This window comes from Sparus aurata, chromosome 4 (assembly GCF_900880675.1).
Source record: "Sparus aurata chromosome 4, fSpaAur1.1, whole genome shotgun sequence".
Classification (NCBI taxonomy): domain Eukaryota; kingdom Metazoa; phylum Chordata; class Actinopteri; order Spariformes; family Sparidae; genus Sparus; species Sparus aurata.
Genome location: NC_044190.1, coordinates 21,953,750 through 21,975,507, shown reverse-complemented (window position 1 = coordinate 21,975,507; position 21,758 = coordinate 21,953,750). Strand labels below are relative to the sequence as shown.

Genomic DNA, 21,758 nt, shown 5'->3' with positions numbered 1-21,758 from the left:
ATATACACTATACTTTTTACTAGTAACTAATGAAAAAAATCGTACAATTTGATTTCATAGTACATACCTGATGAACTTTCTTCACTTGAGGTGTAGGTGCCTTTCCCAAGCAAAAGATTCAGCATGGTCGGAGAGTTGGCAACCTTCAATGGTGTTTCACCTCTCCTGTTACTTTGACGTGGGTCCCCTCCATACCGCAAAAGTAGCTTAACCACCTGAAACAAATAAAAGAAAACAAACATTTAAACTACTACAAATTGCAATTTCAAACGTAATATTATCAAGTTTTCTTGTAGATGAAGAATTGAGAGGTCAAAGTCATATACACGAGCCATGACTAAGCTTCACAGAGAGGCACAGTAATGATCTAGAAGAGAAAGACTAGAAACCGTCTCTACCAGCAGAACTGTTTCCATTTTCAGGATTTCCTGGTAATTGCTTCCATGTGTATGTTATTTTATTCTTTAACATTTTGATAATATTGTTTAGTTCATTCGGACAGGAGCTGTCTTTATTTGCTATACTTTACTTTGAAATGTCCGTTGTTGGATGCATCATGTAGAGGGGTGTCATCATCCAGACCCTTGGTGTTGACCTCTGCTCCGGCTGCCAGCAGCTGCTTAGCCACATCATAGTACCCCCTGTTGCACGCCTCATGCAATGCAGTCCAGCCTAAAAATAAGAGGATTTACTGTAAGAGACTGTGTGCAACATATGAATGACTACGTTTTGCAACATTAACAAAATAAAGGACAGTTGATACAAAGAGTTTCTCACCTGCAAAGTCTTTTACATTCACATCAGCTCCCTCACTGATGAGTTCCTTGATGCGGCGTACCTCTCCCCGGATTGCTGCTCTGTGCAGCCGAGTCTCTCCTCTCTCATTCCGTTTATTCACTTTGTCTTTGGTTTTAGATGCAGAGTTTGGTGTTCCCTTCTGACCCAGACTGGACTGTGACTGATGCTTTGGTGTTGTGTCTGTTTAATTTCAATACAAGAAAAGTTTTTATGGCACATTTGTTTTAAAAATTTCTTGTGTCATTTCTTTTTTGTGTACTACTACAATTCAAGTTTGTATAAGGTGCTTATAGCCAGAAGGGGGCAATCTTACTCCAACAATCAACAGCAGAATGGTTGGACCTACTTCACTTGAGCTCATTTCATCACATTTACAAGATTAAACCAAGCCTTAATCACATTTACATTATTGAGTTTGCACAGCTATTGTCCCAAATGATATTTAAAACGCACTCACTTAAACAACGTCCATGCCTTCAGGCATGCAACAAAGGAGTTCATATATAAATAGAGCATGCTATGCAGTGGTCCTCACAAAATAATCTCAAATGTCAACAGTAAGAAAAACTACAATCTTGCAACAATAAAAGGTATCTATTATTATGACATTTACTGCTAAATGAATTGTGGACCAATAATTAGTGAAGAAGAAGCATGTTATGAATAATCATCTTATAACAAAGGATATTAGACAATAAATGTCCAAAAACAAAACGCAGGCAGGCCTTTTGTATTTGGATGCTAATGTCTGAGATGCTGAGATTGCAACATTTGTTCTGGACTTACAGAGAGCTGGTTTCATTTCCTTTGATGGCCCCATGCTGTATGAAGAAATTCTTCACTACTACAGGCATTTATTGTTGCTAAGACCAAACAACCACTTTCTGACTAACAGCATAGATTTTTAATCACAGCTGTGATTAGAATTAATGTCCAACATGATTTAATTAAGCAATTTGTCCTGTCCAGAGTGAGTGTGACTATGATTGGACAAAAAAAGCCGGTGAAAGTGCTCAACTTCCAGAAAATAAACAAAATCAATAAACTCCATGTCGCAGACCCTGCTCAGCTTCTTCAAGCCCACCTTCATTGCGCTCTCTCTCTCTCTCTCTCTCACACACACACACACACACACACACACACACACACTCTACATATTAAGCTCCCTCTCATCCCTCTTTCCTCGTCCACACAAGACGTGGCCTCCATGATAAGCACGCACCTGGACTGTTGACGGACTCCTCAGCTGTCATTTGCATGAGCAAGGCCACCTGCTGCCGCTCAGAGAGGGGGTACCCAGCCCGGATCCCTGGCATCCCCATTCCAAACGGCAAGCCCGCCTTCCGGGTGTTGGTTGGCTCCTTTTTAATGCGCTTCCGCTCTGGACCTGGTTTTTCTGCAATGAAAGAGAGAGACAAAAAGCAATGTTAAATTATGCCATATTGTTTTCATTAAAAAAATTATCTATTTTTACCATTTTCAAAAGCATGTTAAACACTCTTTAAAAAAAAACAAAAACAATGTATAATTTATTGTTTAGGTGTTAAATAAGGAATAAGAAATTCCAAAAGAAAATTATGTAAAAGTATTACTTTTCTGTAAATAAAAATGTACATGCCTATTATAAAAATAAACCTCTGTAGAAATGAAACATGTTTGCTCAAGTGGTACATACTGTAGACCAGTATGTGAAAGGTTTGGTAGTATTAGTAGACTTTAGTGTTATTACCCAGCTGCCCCTTGAGGAAGGGAGGGGCCAACAAGCAGTGTGTTTATGTCTGTCTGTCTCCAAGCCAATCAGCCCCAGTTGAGGAGAGAGGAAAGAGGGTGTGACTTGGCAAGACCACAGTTATTACGAAATAGTTGGTTTACATTTCAATTCAACGTGGCCTTGCCAAGGTCACCACATGCCTGCCTGCCTGCCAGGCTTACTGGAGACACGGTGCTACTGGACAAAAGCAGCTGCTCCACATAGACACACCCAGCAATTATTTTCAGTGGCAGCATACCATCTGATGACCCTCACGGAGGGTAAAGCTACACATGACTGAAGGGGAACAACTCCTACAGCCTACGGGAAGAAAACGCTAGCAAACAATGCAGACACCTACCATGAAGAGAGGAATAGAAACATGTGCCAGTAAAGAGACAGCAGCTGAGAAATAGATTCCTTTTGGGCTTCTCTCATTCTGGCTGCATTGCTCAAAGCCACAAGCACACAAGCATAATAAGGCAAGAAGGGAGCATGGCGGCTCACACTTCCGGTGGCTAAAGGCATTCCAGGAAAAGATTTTTCCAGTCACAAGAGCAGAGCTGATGAACTTTCACTAACATCTGTGAACACTTACAGCTAATGTGCCCCCACCCCTCTTTGATACACTCTCACGTTCTCCGAAGCATTTGCCATTTAGACACATTCCTTCTGCGAGGACTTTTAACAGCAGGAACCACAGAGGCAGTCCAAACATGTTTTTTCGAACTGCAGAACAGAGAAAGTGCTACGCTAGCTTTTCCAGGCTTAGTTTACAAGAGGGGGAACCAGGAAGGCGGTTATTACCCTGATGCTCATATGCAGAGGACTGCTACTAAACGACATACAAGGCCAGAGTCTCTGACACAAGACTCATCATCAGTGGCAGCATCTGACCCGCTCATGTCTGACATGAAGCAGACTCCAGGTAGCACAGACCTAAATTCAGATGGGGCGCTAGGACCAGGTATTATCACAAAACCCTCATAGCTAGGCAGCTACTGTCTGTACGAACGCGTGTGAATTTAATTTGACGGGATGGGAAAATGGGACACAGCTGGTTTATAAATGCAGAGATATGATTTTGCTTCATCTCAAAATGATAAAAGAGGTTTGATTAAACAAGACTGTGTCCAATGTATGTCTTATTATTCACGTGGATGAAAAATATACAATATGGATTATTGAATTACACGAATGGGCTAACAATTGCGCAACATAGTCCCCTTTCTCCCATAGTATGTACAGTATTTCTGTTGGATGTCTATTTAGGGAACACTTCTGGGGCTTTTATGTGTCTCAGTAAAAGGATATTGCTCAGCTTACAGACAGGGTTGAAATCTTACTCTCCTTGCTGCTTGAAACCTGACTAACAAGATAAGAGAATAGGGGACTTAAAAAAAAGAAAAGCAACCTCGCTAAGGATAGCCACCCATGAACAGACTGCGTACCTGAGTCAGGGGAGGGGACCACATCAAACATAAATGTTTTGTTAGAATAGAGGCAGATTCTGATATGGCAGGCAGACAATACAATGTTAGCTAACGCCAAAACAAAGACTTGTCTGGTTCAGCCAACAGACTCCAAGACAAGATGAACCACTCAAACCAGCCCGACCAGGTATGCTTAAACGTGGCACGTTAGAGTGAAACAATGATCTGCTGAGGGACTAATAAAAGTTGCATAAACAGGAAGTGAAGGGAGAAGAAGCAGGAAGTGGCCACAGGATGTTTTGTCAATGCTTTGAATTGAGCAAAAGAGACTCATAAATATATATTATGAACATAGTGGGGTTACAATGCTCTGTCTGTCTTATCTGTCTAACTGGCAGGTTTCTTCCATATTGCTTGGATCACTTATGCAGTCAGCATAATTCTTCTGTCCACTAGTTTTATTCAGAAACCAAAACAAATCTCTGTGTTGCAATCTGCCAGGGGGGAAAGATATGTGGGCCGAAAATATATGCTAACCACTGTCTCCTTTTGCAATGAAATCTCCATGGCTCAGCTCACACCTTCCTTCAATGTTCATAACCCTGACCATCATCATCGTGCCATGCAACTGACCCAGTGGCAAAGACAAAGCTGCTATAACTATTAATAACCTAGAAGACTAAAAAAAAGGACAACCTGACTCAAATCCAAAGAAACACAAAAGAGCAGCTGACTCAGAGCAAGCTGGCTAAATTTGTTTGGCCGATAAGTTTTAGCATTCTGTGAATTCTAAGCAGGCATTTACCCACCAAAACATGTAAAGGGTAATGTGCTGTGTGGCATGGATGCTGAAAATAGCTACTGTGAATGCTCATTTTGAGTGCCAATGTAACAGATCACACAATACTACTGTTGTCTTTTATGTTTATGCTGTCAGCGCATAGTTTCGTGCATAAAATAGCTAACTGACTGCCCATTTGACGTGTTGTGATGTTTTTTGTTTTATGTTTAGTTGTGTGTGGACAGGAAGAGTAGAGATGGCAGCTCATGAGGGTCCAAATAAATAAAGACCGTCTCAGAGCAGCAATGCAGAAGTGAACTGTCACCTCAGCTCTGGGTCTGAAATGAACACTTGCAAGGGCCATGTGGTTGGACTTTACATTTGGCAAGTAAAATTGGCGGTTAAAAGATTGTACCAAATAAATAAAAATTATACTGAGAATTTGACCAAACATGGTTCAGCACGCATGTAAACTGCAGATTAACGACAAAATGTAACCATCATGGAGAAAAATACAGCTACTGCCGCTGTGTTACAACACTTATTCACTAAATCTCAATGCACAGTTGAACAAAAATATCATTTTTCATTATTGATGAATTAATTTGTTGCAAAAATCACAAATTATTCAGAGCCCTAAAAAAAACACATCAGCTTCTTGTTGAGCCGACAGCCCCAAACCCAAACTTGTGTAACAGGAGACTTGTCGATCCATTTTTGAATTTAAAAATGAATTAGTCGACACTCAGCATTAATGACCATACACCAGCATTACCAATTACGTCTAAATATTCTGACTGCTGCTACTAGTGGTGGTGAGGAGGAAGAGGGAGAGAAGAGCAGGAGGAGGAGTATGACCTCAGGAAGGAGGAATGCTGCTGTCTAGCACTCGTCGGGAGGTCAAGGGAAGCTTGGCGATTCTACGGAGAGAGGGATGGGCACTGATGCTTTGTGGGCTTTCCATAGGATTAAAGTGACTACATATTCCTCTCCTTACGCTAGCTCACCGATACACAACTTGTACGCAAATTAGAGACCGCGTTGAAACATAGGTGTGATTGGCAAAGGACAAAGTAGCAGGAAAATATACGGCCCCACTATGTCTCTCTGAGTCGGTAACCTAGCAACAGTAGGGGGGTCCATGGGGGCACCCCGGAAGAAAATGTGTAAAAATAACCCTTTAAATGTTTATTTCTTTATACTACTGGTGAGATTTGAAAAAAAAAAAAAAAAAAAAAATCATTTTCAGAATTTCAGAATCAGAATCTAAGACATGAGACAAAATAGTGTATAAGTGGACATTGTTGCTTGAAAATAGGGGAGCATTAGAGGATTTTTAACATTATTTTCTTTATTATAATAGATTTTTTAATGGAAACAGAATCTGTTTCAGAAGTCAGTGGGCCACATGACATGGAAGCTATTGAGAAAAAAAAATCATAATTTCTGCATATTAATATTCATATAAAATAGAGGAAGCACTAAAATACAATAGAAAGAGCTGTGTCTCACTTCTCCAGTTTACTAATATAATTTGCTGCTGGTTTGGACTCAGTGGGCCACATGACATGGAAGATATTGAAAAAACTGCAATTATTTTGTATTTATATATTTATGCTAAGTAATTTAATGACGGTCCCTAAATCAGTTTCCAGCGATTCAGCGCGAGGCTCATGGAAGTGAGCTAACCATTCTCCTGCTGCTAACACTGGGAGAACCTCAGTAAAGTCACAGCTGGACCCGAGTGAATATCCGCTGAATATCCAACCTAAATCTAACTTCACCCCGGTTCGATGAGTCGCCTATTGCAGCCTTTGAATAGGATGACGAGGATTTCAGACACTCAACTTAAATAGCGACTTGCAGAAATTATACAAATAGCAGAAATGACAATAATAATCGATTTCAAGATAACTTGGGGTGAAGTGCTTTCACTGTGTGCAACTTAAATTCACCATTCGCCCGTGATATTAAACTTAAAAAAATCATGCTTTTTTTTTTTTGCGGCATCACTGAAAATCCAGCAGCAGAATGCATATTGGGGAAACACTGACACATCAGATAACCTTCTGCAACGATTGCAGGCTTTTTGGTGGTCTGCTTTGAATGAAGTTCCATCATGACAAAATACATTGACAGTGGTGGCCGGTCATTATGTTTATCAATACCCGACCCAACCTGCATGACAAGTCATGCATGATAAATATTGGATGGATAGCATGTAAATATGTGGAAGCATGCCCCTCTAAAGTTGATTTGCATTTTGTCGGTAAACGCAGAGTAGAGGAAGAAACGGACAAATTAGCGGTTGTAGCACTCACGATTTCAAACTGCTGCAACTTGCTGTAGACATGCTGTGCAGACTACAGAGCAAGAAAATAATAAATCAGCGTTCTTAGCCTGAAGTGTGCATAAACTACGGGTTAGGAACTTATTTTCAAAATAAATTCTTTGGGAAATATTGTGCAATCCATATTGAATTTACCTGCCATCTCTTAAACCAAGGCAATCACTAAATTAATATTCATTCACTTTATGTCTGATAGTTATCCTGAAGCAATCAACATTCTTAAACATTGACACATCAAACACCCAATCAACTAATTTAATAATAAAAAATATATATCTTTGGTCTTATTGTACATGCTCTTTAAGTAGATGCAAGCATTTTACATTACACTTTTCCTTTAGGTTTATTTTTTATTTAACATGCTCAGTAGTTTCAGAAAATAAATATGTATTTTTCAAAGAGTTTACTCAGACACTCTCCTTCAAGTTACAGAGGAATTGAATTGGGCGGGGGCCTGTGATGTGTCAGAGGTGTAAAATTTTGAAGAGGGGCCAGACATTAGCCCAGCAGGGTCAGAACTTGAAAGGCCAAGCAACTAAGTCAGAGTGTAAAACACAGATATGCATAAACAACTCAATATACACTTGGGAAAGGTGTGCAGACACACCAGTCCTGACTAACAACACACACAGACATACAGAGAAAATACATCTCTCCAGCACTAATGAATCAATAAAAACTAATGCAGTCCTATGATTGACACCTTGACTGTAGGAACTGTGAGGGTTGTGAAACCTGCAATCTTCTAGGTGTCTACAGTTTGTAAACATACAAAACTATTAAGAGACACTTCAGTTCATAGAGAGACAGAGAAAGTTGAGAGTAAAGTGCTGAAAGGCCATACAGCCCAACCCAAAAATGAGCAATCAATAATTAGCATACTAATACACAGACTATCCAGCTATTGTTCCTGGGATGGGAGTTCAACTGCCCCCCACCCAAAAGAGGGGGGTTGCGGTTGATGTTTTGTTGGAGAAACAACAAGTAGCCTGAGAAAGCCCACAAGTAACTACAGAACCTTGTAGGATGCATGTAAACAAGCAAAAGGAACCTGCACATAAACATGAGGGAGTTTTAATCAATCACTCAAGAATGACAATTAATATAATAATAAGGAAACAAGTTAGAGTTTGACAATTTAACTTATTCCACTTATTCATAGTCTCTTTGAGCTACATAGTCGTTACACACAACCCAACACGACTACAAAACACATGCACAAACTTCCTAAACTTGAACCCAAACCACAATAGTCTGTTGCAACAAGTACACTTTTAGCCTCAAACTACTTTTTCAAGTGTAATCAAAGAACGTAAACCAATGGAGCAACTCAGCCAGAGCTGATGATGAAGGCTGCTACCAAAGCTTCTGAGTTGGACCATTATCAACAAACTAAATTCCGAACCCCTAAAACCCAAAGTCAAACAAGCATGAGCAGTAGTCCTTCACTCCCTAATTAAAGAAAACACAAAGCCGGAGCCTTACCAAAGCCAGGCCTGGTCAGGCCTGTACGTTACACAAATTCCCACTTAATTGGATCATGATTTTGTGTGGTCTTCCTCTCTTTTTCGGACTGCAATTGCTGGAACAAATTCCTTGGTTCTGCTACAGACACACAGCTAGGTTGAAGTTAGAGCTGGGAGCTCATTCACTCCACAAAGCCCAACCCCTCTTTCACAGAGCACACCTAAGTACTTCCTGCAAGCTTGAGAGGATGTGATGTAATAAACTCCCATTCCTCTTTGATTCCCACTTCAAAGTCACATGGAGGTGGAGATGTAAAAAACATTTGAGTAAACGCTCTCCAATATTCTCTTACCCGAGTCAGAATCTTTCTGGTCTCCATTAGCTCCAGCAGTGAAGGGCAGCTTCCTTTTAGGGGCCTTTTCTTTCATCTCTTTGACCCCATCACTGCGATCCAATTTGGGAGTCTTGTTTGACAACACTTTATCCTGTGAAAGAGACAAATCAGAACATGAAGAACACTTTAGATGACATGATCTAGAGCTTTTTTTTTAATCAAAAACAAGTAACAGTGCTGTAAGCTAAACGTCTACTTTCATGTGAACAGAAAGTATGAGATGTTACAAAGAGACATAGGCTGATAAAGACAGGCATGCAAGTGCTTGCTGCAGACTCCTCCTGTAGTTGGTGCTATTCTCTGGCCTCACTCTTTTAATCATTAAGAGCTTTGCAGAGCAAAACTTTTCCATGGAGTTTCTTTTAGACTCCTGGCTCCCCAGCCGCAGCACAAAGAGCCAGGCGCAGGGAGAGGAGGCTAGGCTGACGCCAGCTCGGCTCTGTGGTCTACAGCTGCTGGAAACAATCACAAGCCCAAGTGTATCTGCTATCAACAGATGTAAATACTTATGTGTTAGTTCAACTTGTTTCTTTGTATTGGTATCCGATAGTTACATGCTTATCCTGACTAGCAGCTTTACAACAGCTGCAGCTGAAATCACACGGCAAAAGGAAATATCTGGAGCTGGTTTTGATAAATTCTTGTAGGGTTAAAAGTAAATATATATAACATTATTATTCAGAAAATACCAATTATGATGCAAAAGTTATAATGAATCCTATCCCAATCACAATATCTGTCAAAAAAAATAATTGCAATGTGATTTTTGTACAGCCCTAGTAAATATAATTATATTAAACAATGGGAATTCTGCAAATTGCTAATTTTGTCTGACCAAATATTGCAAAACACAAAGCCTTTAATTCACAATTACATTCAAAGAAGAAATGACAGTAATACTGAGTTGCTTTCACAATTATTCTTTAAGAAATAACATTTTTGTTGAGTGAGAAGACGCATGTGAAGATGAAGTGGACAGTTGTTTTACCAAACAAAGTAAGCCAAGCCACTGACTAAAAACAAAAAAAGGCAACAAAACACGCACTGTCGGACAATACTCAAAGAAAATGAGGAAATGGTCTGCAGAGGGAAGGAGGACATAGGGGAGAGGAGCAAAGCTTAATTCAAAACTACTGATGCAAAACATTTTCAAAATGCTTCAACAATTTTAATGTAAATCTTTATCTCAACTGTGCAGTGTTCAGTTGATTTAATACAAATCAATCCATACTGTATATGTATGCGGTTGTGGGAGGATGTAAACAAATATCAGCAAGCATGTGTGCCACAAATCAAAGTAGAATTAAGTTTTTATTTGCCCAGATGTGTATACTGGAAGGGCGCTGATCACCTTAACAGGCTGTGGCTTTCAATAATCATGATTGTGCATATGTATATTTTGGTGTCACAATGTTGTAATCGGTAGACTTCGGGTACAGAAGGTTTAAGGTTTCATAATGGGGTCAGATGTAATGTACACACTCACTTTATTTCATTTAATTTCTCTGTCCTACCTTCTGTCCCCTACTCATCTCTCTCTATCCTCAGGGCAGGTTTTCCATTATGTGTCAACTCTGTGAACTCCTCCCCCTGCCCTGCCCCAGTCATAAGACTATGATGTCATGGTACAGTAGAGACAAACAGTGTCAGCTACAGTTAGCTGATCTCTCTCTCTCTTCCTCTCTCTGTCTGCATCTCCGCTCAGCTACACAATGGCTTTTACAAGAGAACACACAAAAAAGAGTTGAATTGGAGCGACTTCTTTAAGGAAGCATACAGCAAACACAGAGCTTCATTGCACTGGCAGAAAATGCTCAAATCCCCAAAGTTTATCTCCTGAGTTGAGGTGGGCTGTTTATTGCTGAATTAAATTTAAAGAAAGCTCTGACAACGAGAGACTTTCCTCAGATCTGCCTTCATAAGACACCCTGTTTGATGGTCTCCTAGCAATGCCTGCTCTTTTCGTCTCACTCCGTTTTCCGCCCACCCCTGTGCGGTTCATTCCCTCCCTCCCTTCCTCCATGCCAGAGTCTGATGCAATCCTTTGCAGAGGGCTGTAAATCCATGCCTGCATAAGCCGTACCTCTCCTCTCTCAGTCTCTTGGTGCTGCTGGTGGTAGCTTAACAGTTGGCACACGCTGTGACATCATCAAGCTGCGCCTAACACAGCAAACAACATGACTGTACCTGTGTCAAATTAAGGGGGTGCTCTACACACTGCCAGCATTTTTAGGAAATATGTGTTAACAGGCCAACAAAGCTAACCCCTAAAAGGTGCCTCTAGATGAAAAATTCCTTTGCCTGGGTTTCAAGGACACAAACAATGCATTCTTTGCAGCCGTCACTATCCAACAATCTGTTATGTAAGAGTCAGTTGTGTAATTGTGCATTTAGGTGGTCTTGGTAAAGTTGAGAAATAGTAAATACACTGAATTTAGAAGGAATTTGCATTCCTGAGGTCATCACGGGTTAATACATCACATTTATGAATACAATTTAACAGCCCTGTTAGTGTAAATAACATTAAGTTATTGTTCTCAGTACAGTGATGAGATGTTCATCACTATTTAATAGATCCCACTGTGGGCAGCATGTTTTTGAAAAACAAAACAAAACAAAAGAAAAACAACCATAAAACCCCAATACACTGCAATTATTTTGAATGTTAGTATGCATCTCATGTAAATACTTTAATTATCTTATTTAGTTTATTTAATCTATTTTATTCTATCTGACTTGCTTTTTTTTTCTTTTTCTGTTTAACCAACATGCTGACTGTGTACTTAACGTGCTGACTTGTTTGTGTCTGTGTACAACTACTCCACGTGTCTTTAATTGCCCCCCGGGGACAAATAAAGTTTTTTTTAAGTGAATTGAATTGGATATAACAACTCTGACATTAACATAATTAATGGACATGATCTCTTAAAAACGTCTTTCTGTCAGATTTCCTGCACAGACATGTGTACAGTATCGATGTGAAGGGGAGACGGGTGCTTTATATGGGTTGGCTGCAGTCGCAAGATGTCACCAGGGCCTGCTTGGAGGTGGGGCAGTTGCTGCTCGATTTGACTTGGCGTGGCCAAAATTGCTAGTGTAAAAAAACAGCATTTGGGTGGGCACGTACTTTCTGTTGTATAGCTTATTTATTTGAACTATTAGAGCCTTCCAAGGTTTTATAATTGTTGATCAGATGTGGTGGTTGACCGTCTGGTTTCAAGGACAAAAAGCACTTGGAAAACAAGATTACATGCTGTAAACAAACACTTGATTATAGGACTTTGCGTCTGTATTTCAGTCTTACCTTCTTCCCACCCTGCTTTTCCACCATGTCGGTGTTGAGTGGGAAGTGGTCCAGCTGGGGGGTTTTAGAACCCCCACCTTTGGGCATCGTTCAGCTCTCCCCACGCCAAGCTTCATTCACGCTGCCATTGCATCGTCATCAACCGTCTGGAACAAAGGGAAAGGGAAAAAAAGACAGTGGGGGAGGTTAGCAACTGGCCACTACATTTCTTTGAAAACATTTACACACTGCCAGACAATGCAGCCATTAGCGGTACATCAAGCACTCTATTTTCAACCATTATACCCCTATTCTAGAGGAAGAGCGGTTTGTGAGGGAGGACATCGGGCTGGGTTGCAGCTGTGGCTGGCAAAAAGCTTAGTTGCTATCCAGGCTGAACCCAAAGATCAAGCTAGGTCTGCCCAAATACCTTTAAACATGCTTGGTAATCTGTGCTAACTTTATCTCAGCTTACTTCACAGCATGAGAACCTCAAATACAACAGAGGCACCCTATTCTTATCAGCAATATCACAGTTGAAGCAGTTATAAACTGGAAATTAGGAATGACAACAGACAGACCAGGAATGATATTGCATAACTTCAATGTTTTGGGATAGTGAAAGAGTTGGGAACAGCTAAGGAATGTCTCCAGGAACGTGGCTGGCACGTCTCAACGAAACTCTAACAGCTACTTACTGCCATAGCTTGCCACCCTTGTAATTGTAGGCTTTACCCTGTCCTAATTCATGGCATCCCTCCCCAAAGGCAATTACGAAGCTCAGCCATAGCCAAAAAAACAACAACTAGAAATGTGCCTGATATGACTGATCGGCATTAACATGAACTTATAGATCAGTGTGTTCAGTGCAGTTTAACATACTCTGTGTCTACTTTGACCTGTGTGCAAGTACACAACAGCAGTATGTGCATTACTATCCTCTGCCTTCCATCATGAATTGAGGCCTTCTGTTTCACAGGGCCATGAATTAATCATACATTCCATCCCTCAATTCTCTCCTCCATAATGCACTTTCTCTACTGAGTGCGTATGATCATCCTTGTGACTGAGTGAGTGAGTGAATGAATGAATGAACAGATGAGACCATGGCTGCATCCTTGCCCGCCCCCCCCCCCCCCATTCTAAGACACTGGCAATCCTATCTTCTCTGGCGCCACTTCCATCTCCCTTCCCCTCCCCCCAGCCTCCTTCCCTTCCCTCTGCAGTTATCCTATTCAAAGACTGCTATTTATATCCCTCCAGTCAAGTCAGTCAAGTCAAGACAGCCAACCAGCCAACCAGAGAGGCACACAGCTACAGAGGATGCACTGCTCCTCTTTTACTGGTGTATGGAAGGAGAGACAGCAAACCACAGACCCTTTTCCTCTATCTTATTGCTTATAGTTACTCCCTCTTTGCTACTCCAAGGGCACTCGCTCCAACCTCCCCTTAACTCCCCACCTTTCTCCACACCAAACAAAGTGGCAGGAAGGTCGACTACTCTCAGAAATAAACAAACCTTGCAGCAACACACACACACACACACACACACACACACACACACACACACACACACACACACACCTTAAACTAGGTCAACCAGGCTTCGAGAACAATAATCGGTGCACTATTTTGGGACTACTATGATGGGCGGTTATAGCAACTGAGCCTTTTCGCTGACATGTGAAATACAGGAAAATAATATTTTCAAGCTAGCAGCCACAAAGGCACACACGGGGAGAGGAAGCCCTGTTCAAAACCACAGAGCCTCATTTCCTTTGTAATTCCATCTCAATCAGAAGATACATTACATCTGCTAACAGCGTGAGTGTGTTTCGCTCTGTCAGGTGTTGATGCCATTAAACGGTTGATTAATTTCTCATGTGTAGATGTGTTTACATGAAGGTGGAGTGTTTTAACCAGTTTTGACAAATTTAAGGCCCCGCTTGAGAAAACAAGTTAAAGTTTCCCTGCAATAGGACAGAATATCATATATTTTGTGATGTAGTCAAGCTGCCATTAATTTTGTCAACAAAGTTCTTATTCAGAGCTCGACTGTGAAGGTCGTCTTTTTTTGTGGAGTGCACACCATGCTTTGGATTATGAATGTAGAAAATCAGGGTGTTTATGACATTCTTAAACAAAAACGGAGCACGTAATGTAATGGAAACCAAGCATGGCTAGCTTGCAAACCACCGCAAAAGCTACAACTGGGAGGAGCTTGCGAGGTTCAGTTCAATATACATACTCCGGTGAAGGGACACAAAAAGTCGGCTTAAGGAGAAGTAATGAACATTCTTGACCACCATCAAGTCATCATATGGACTGTCAGACTGTATTGCAAAGTTACAGTTTTATAGAGGAACTAAATAGGCTAGTGGTGAGGCTTTCAATGAATCAAAGGCATGGATATATAATCACTACCTTACCCTAACAACAGAATAGGATTTGTAGTTTAAAAAAGATATCAGTCAAAATATTGATATCAGTCAAGAGTTAAGTCTGGTTTAGTTAAATATTCAAAAAGTGAAGTCAAATTTAATGTATGAGCAACTGATTGATTATTGTCTACTGACTGTTGTACTACTTAATAATACTCACTGACACAAGAAAAAAAAAACGGAGCAGCACTGTGGAGTTTTAATGTTTTATGCATGACGTCAGCCAAGTTGAGACTTGGCCATGGAGATGATGACTGCAGAAGGAAGTGGTGAGAAGGGAGCCAGAGAAGCAATCTCTTCCCAATGAAGGACAAGGCCTGCCAGTACTACTATCCATCCCTTCTCTCTCACTTGTATAAACACACACACACACCTTTTTTTGCTATGCCCCCCATTCGCCTTGCTCTTCATCCTCTCTATCCTCTGAGCCACTCCCTCTGCGGTCAGATAGAGGCCAACACTTCAGCATATTGCAGCATACTGTGTGCACTCTCACAGATGCACTGACACACACCACAAACCTACATCAGGATGTTATGGTACCAGCTTCATTTATTGGGCAAACATAACATTGAGGTGGGCTTCAAGACTGCCAATGTGCCGTGATTTAAAAAACCTACGTGTCTTGTCTGTTACAATTTCCCCAATGGTGAAACTGTCATGCTAAATGTACAGTGGCTCATCCAGTTCAAATATTTTCAGTAATGACAATGTGTCGCATGTCCAGCCCACTCTTGCTCTTAAGCTAAATAGCAGTTAGTGATTTAATGGTGCCACCTCAGCCATTGTAAAACGCTGCGAACAAGTGTATTAAGGCTGTCAACAATATACTACATTTAAATGTATAATCAAACGGGGGGAGATAAAAACTGACATACGATCATGAAAATGAATACCTGATTGTGGAAAAAGGACAAAACAACCCTGCTTCACTGATTGCACTGTAAGACGGACAGGAATTGCTAACATCACTTTCATTGATTGAAAAGGAAATGTAGGTCAAGCTCAAACCAGCAAATGATTCTACATCAAAAATCAGCAGCAGAGGGTGATTTGCACTTTGAGCTGTTGAAAAAGCCCTGTTCTGGAATACTTCAGGATTTGGTCAGTAGAAAAAATTGGCTAACTGTGGGATACTGTCGTGTGTAAGATATGATAGCTAGTGATACCTAAACAGAAATTATTTTATTAGTCTACTCTTAATGTCTACATATGCAGATCTATTAAAAGACAGTTTATTTTTGAATAAATATACCCACACAGGTATTTATGTCTTTGGTTGTGTTAAATTGTTGTTTCTCGTTTTGGCCAATTTTAAAAGACCTAGTGTAAAAGAAGTCATACGAGTAGTAAAAGTGCATGCAGCCTTTTTTTTTTTTTATGTTTGGGAAGGGCTATTATTGGTCATGTACTTAGATCTACATGATGTTATTTTCAAAAATAATGATACTATATAGAGTAAAATACCAGAGATGCATTCATATATGCTTTTACAGAGGTGTGACAGTCCACCATGTAAGATGTACTGGGTCGTCATGAAAATGCCAATTTTGTTACAGACCTCTGCTGCACCAAAAATGAACAAAAATGTGACCCCAAACCTTGAAGGTTCTTGGACCGTATTAATTTTTATGACTGCAAGATATTTTGCTACAACACACACACCTGATTATCAACACATGCTAAGCAGAAGTGAGGGTGCAGGTGCAGAGAGGAAAAATAGTTGTTTGCTCCAACACCATGCCACTCCTAACTCATGACTGTCATTGTACACAGAAACACACCTCTCATTTTCCACATCGACAGCTGCACAACACAGCAGCTGCAGCATGCTGCTCTCTGTCTGTGCTCATGTTGGTGTGTGGTGAGTGCAAAAAACCCCACTGCCTATTGCACAATCAGATACAAATCAGCAGCACACTCCCTGGCAGTCAGTCAACTGATATCTCTGTGCCGGTTAACAGATATGCTACGGCTTACACACAGTAACATAAAAGCTGAAGCAACTGTTATACAGGTCAAAGCGTCCTCATACCAGAGACATTTATGAGTCACAAAATGCATTTTGAAGTTAATTATTTAATTGCACACAAATCCCTCTGAAAGTGACCACTGCTGCTGCAGCAACGGAATCAATCAGAAGCCAGCAAAAGAACTGAGGTGTACCTAGAACAATGTTTTGTTATAGTGAGTACCTTTTAAGAGTATTTGTAAGAGGATGTGTAATGACAGAGACCAAGATGCAATTTTGACAAATAATGCAAGTGCTCCTGTTTCTAGGGCTGTACAATTAATTAAAATATCAAAATCATAACATGGCTGAGTGCAATATCCAAATCCAGAAACTGTGATCTTTAATAAAAGGTAAAATGTGTGATTTTATAAGGAAGTACTATAGTGCTGCAGAGAAGCCCTGGCCTAAAAGGTTGTTCTACTCATGTACGAAAATGTTTCTTTGGTACAAACCCCAACAAATGTCAAATCATCATGACTTGAATTAGTTTTTTCAGAGAAATGAAAATTGTAAAGCAGAAATGATCATTACTACTTACTGTGAATCATATCACAAACATAATAAAGCGAAGATAATTTCAATACGATTATACTTTTTTTTTTTTTTACCATATCAGGTTCTGCAATACTTGCAGCTAAACAAATATGCATCTATAGGATGGAATAAATTGACAGTAATCTTCGTTGCCATAAAGATATTCGGAATGAAAAAATCCAAAGTTGCACTTAAACATTGCTTCAAACAAATTATAGGCATCCAACACATCGTTCCACTCGTTCATGGCTAATGGTAATAGCTAAAAACACAGAATGTCTGAATGTTGGAGCAATGATATTGCCCTCTGCACACAACAGCAACACAAATGACTTTCAAGTCCCTCAAACTAAGGCAATGGGCAAATAGTACCAATTGAGTGAAAGACACAGATACTGACGCAGCTTGTTGTGTTTTTATTCAGGACCATTCTTTCAGTGGTCAAGTGTCATCCATTACTGCCTCCTAATTCTTCCCCCTACCCCTCCAACTCCTGCCATCCTCTGCCAACAGGATCACCTATCTGCAATCGTGAGTGACTACGATTGGACGATATTAAATAGAAACAATCGGCCAACCGTACTGCAGTGTCTGTGTCTACTGACATGGCATGCAGGAGAGGGGTCTATAGAAGGAGAGGAGCAGCAGCTAGCTAGCCTGTTTGGTGTGCAAATAAAGCCAGCCGGGCTCGGCTGCTGTCTCCTGGCAACCAGAGCCCAGCCTGGCTGCTCAGTCCCTGACCTGGGCCCATTCACTTCATTATAAACCTGCATAGAGAAAGAAGAGACTGACACGTGAAGACATACACACACACACACACACACACAAACATGTGCTAACACATACACAAATGCTGAGAGGAAAGATGCATTATGCTAGAACAGGACCGGGTGCTTACAAAAGGAGCGAAGAAAATAGCAGGATTGCTGTGTGCAGAGTGTGGTAATAAAGAGCTATGATTATATTTTCTTCCTGGAGATGGAGATCAAGCTCCTACATGATCTTAAAAAAAGAAAAGAACATAGAAAAATATATAAGTTTAGTATGATAGCCCATCTACACTATGTTCCAAGAACTGCTTTTTGGGTTAATTCACACACTATTTGGATCTCAATCTTTCTTTTCCTTTTTAGAAAACAAGCTCTCAAGCTTAAATGTCGATATGTGCAGCAGGTGATACACAAGGGCATCTGGAAATGACAAAGTATATTTGAAATGTGAGTGAGTGGGAGTGGTCCTATTATCCATAAGGCTCTAGAAGTAGAGAGAGCCAGAGAGCAGGAGAGGAGTGAGATGTGTGGAGGAAACCAATCACTTGGTCCGATTTTCTATTCTGGGCACGTTCACTCTCCCTTACACCTCTCTGTTCCATCCAATAACAGCTCAGTGCTTGCAGCCTGCCTGCCTGCCTGCCAGTCTGGTAAATCATGCCGTCTTTGCCAGTGACCTCGCAAAGATAGTGGCAGGCCTGTATATATATGCAGCGAGGCTGCAGGAAAGGCCAGAAACAATCTAGTGCTTTTTGGCTCTCTCCTCGTCTATTCCTCAGCTACATCAGTGCTCTGACTCATTCTCATTTCTTCCCCCTCTCCTCTCTGAGTACTTCTCTCTCATCTGCCCTTCTCTCTATTCTCAACATCTCTCTCCCCTCTCACAGGCGAAAGCCTGACATTGCCACAGCAACGTGTGAGCACACAGACACACACGCACACACAAGGAAAGCCTGTTGCCTAGCAACTTAGGGATGAGACAGATGCAGGCCTATCAGAGAAGCAAGTGAAAGAGCTGTGAAGAGAGAGAGGGAACCTATTGATGGAAGAGTGCCCCTGCATATCAACCTCAAGCAATGAGGATTCAATCACTTTATGACCTTTGGATCACCGTCTGACCACACAGAGCTGTTTTACTCATTCACAGACTCAAACATCATTTCTAAAACAATTAACACAGATGTACACAGCTGTCTATAGTCACTTTAAATCAATGTTTGTAAATTTTGAAATAGGATACTGAAAGGAGAATTTGTGCAGTAAAACTTTATGTGAATTAACATACTGAAACCGTTGTAGTGAACATACTATCTTGCAGTATAATCAATATAGGTTTGAAGCACTACCATCACTACAACAAACACAACAACAACAAAAATGGCCCTTCAAACATTATCCGAGGCCACATCATTCGCTCCACTTCTCTGGATAGCTTGGCCTTATTTTCACATGTTCTGACTGAGTGGCTGTTAAACAGGACTGATGGAAAGAACAACAGTGTTTGGTAGACCCATCTCCCTGTGCGGGCAATGTACCCAGGCTGATTAGGATCATTATCAGACAGAGACAAGCACAAAATGCACCAAAACAACAACAATCTATCTCAAAGGTGTCCTTGCTACCTGAGTGTATTCTTTAACAAGTGATACTTTATTTCAACTCAACACCACAAATTCTTCTTGCCTGATACCATAAGTTCTCCAGTCCGAAATCGTTTGGCACAAGCCAAGTCTGTTATCTCTTGAGAGTGTGTGTGGCAGCACATATAAAGCAGCTAGAAGGCTAGCCACTTCCAGCCTTACCCTTAAGCTACACCCACACTGAGCAGCTCACTGAATTTAGATCACAAGACAGAAACAGTTCTGTACAGATACACATTTTTCAGAGCCAGCATGATCACATATGTACAGCATGGCAATCTGGGCCTTAAACTAATCATTTGTTGAGTTTATATTTTGGTCAAAAATCCACCAGTCATTGGGTATCAGCCCTTAAAGAAATTCATAAGCAAAACATCCAATGTTTCAAGAAGTCTTTTAACTGGTTTGCAGAACATTTGGACTCACAACTCAGATCAGTATCAATATTTCTTCCATACTTAAGATGCTCATCTACTTCTGACCTTTACCAAATCTAGAACAAAGCCACACCATCCCCGTGAAACATTTTGCTCCACCATGGCAGGAATGAAAATGAAGCATTTAATGTGTTGCTGACATCTGGAGGAACTAAAGATACAGGTAGTGCATTATACAGCTATGTTGCATATAACATAAACCCATTGGTTACTGGAAAGAAAGGATTAGGGATGCAAGTGCCTGAGTAAAGAATACCTCTGGCACAGAATAATACATCTAGACACTTCCTCAGCCTAGGCCTATAAATACCTTATGTTAGACAATATTTTATCAGTAGGAATTGTGTGCAATTGTATGCCACATACATACATACACACACGTAAACACAACAGACAATATTGATGGCAGCAAAGAAGAACCCTGCCTACATCAAACACTAACTGACCTAAATGGTGACTAAATAAACGTCCTACCAAGAAACAAAAATGCACCTCAGAGAACTTGGATCCACTGAAGATAAACAACATGAGATACACAGATGCAAATACAACAGGAAAAAGAAAACTATTCAAACACCAACATGTGTGTTCTAATTTTACACCTAAATAAAAGAATCAAAGCCAGCACCACAGCCTGAAGTACTGTCCCTTTCATCAAACAGCGACATGCGGCCCCTTGCATTTAGGATCTGATCATACCGGTGACGTCAATTAAAAACACAAGTGTTTGTTGCTCACAACCTATGGTGGACAATGAGAGGGAGACTTGGATTTGAAACATGTAAAACAACAAGGAAATCAGTGGACAGTTATCCAATGCACGTGTGTGTGTGTGTGTGTGTGTGTGTAATAGTGAAAAAGTTAAATGTCAATTTGGTTTTCATGTAGAAGAGTTCAACAAGATTTGTTCTCACTTTGATATCAAAAAGAGTTGTTCTGGTGATCAGTTTAGAAAAAAGGTTAATTGATCCCATGTGACTCAAAGGTAGCACAATACTGAATAAACGAGGAGAAGAAATCATCAATCACAGTTTGGACTACAAGAGGAAACCTCTCAAGCTCCCCATTAAGCCTTTGATACATGTAAAAATGCCAGAATCTAGTCATTACCTGGACTCATCAAGGCTCAAGACTCAAGTACCTGCACACAATCTGAATCTAAATAAAACATGGTGACCTTTTATGAACCAGTATTGACAAGTTGAAGGCGTGTTTTTTTTTTTTCTTTTCTTTTAAAATAAGTATTCTGTAAAAAAGAGAAATAAGTCAGGATCAAATAACTAGAAATGTCTCTGCTGTGTGATTGTTTTTAGTTTGGACCATCTGGACCAACAGCTGGAGAATGTAGGAGCTGACATGCATCATGGGTCCCAGTCCAGATTTGAACCCAGAACATGATGGTTGTTCAGTATATGCTTTAGCTCACTAAGCAATGAGGCCAACCGATCTGCCCATTATTGTAAAGTGTGAAACGTGTTAAGATGTGTGTGCTTGTGTGATCTACATCATTATGCTTCTGCAAGAGACTGACAGATGATAAGTGATTGAATGTGCGTGTGCCTGCTTGAGAGAACATGAATGAGTGAGTGTGTATGTGTACAAGTAAGTGTGTATGGTAGTAGAATGTGAGGCACGGTGACTGGATCTACATTAATTAAGGATTACG

General features: G+C 40.5%; 1 protein-coding gene across 2 annotated transcripts in view; it reads right to left on the bottom strand.

The window, feature by feature from the left end:
* Positions 1–21,758, bottom strand: part of ankrd11 (ankyrin repeat domain 11) — a 114,483-nt gene that overhangs the window by 13,184 nt on the left and 79,541 nt on the right. For both annotated transcript variants that reach the window (XM_030414673.1, XM_030414674.1), the window contains exons 3-8: positions 12,278–12,423; positions 8,932–9,064; positions 2,021–2,194; positions 778–978; positions 530–672; positions 68–215 (exon numbers count right to left, since the gene is read on the bottom strand). In XM_030414673.1, the coding sequence (XP_030270533.1) occupies positions 68–215; positions 530–672; positions 778–978; positions 2,021–2,194; positions 8,932–9,064; positions 12,278–12,364 (886 nt within the window). In that variant the 5' untranslated portion in view covers positions 12,365–12,423. The remainder of the gene's footprint in view (positions 1–67; positions 216–529; positions 673–777; positions 979–2,020; positions 2,195–8,931; positions 9,065–12,277; positions 12,424–21,758) is intronic.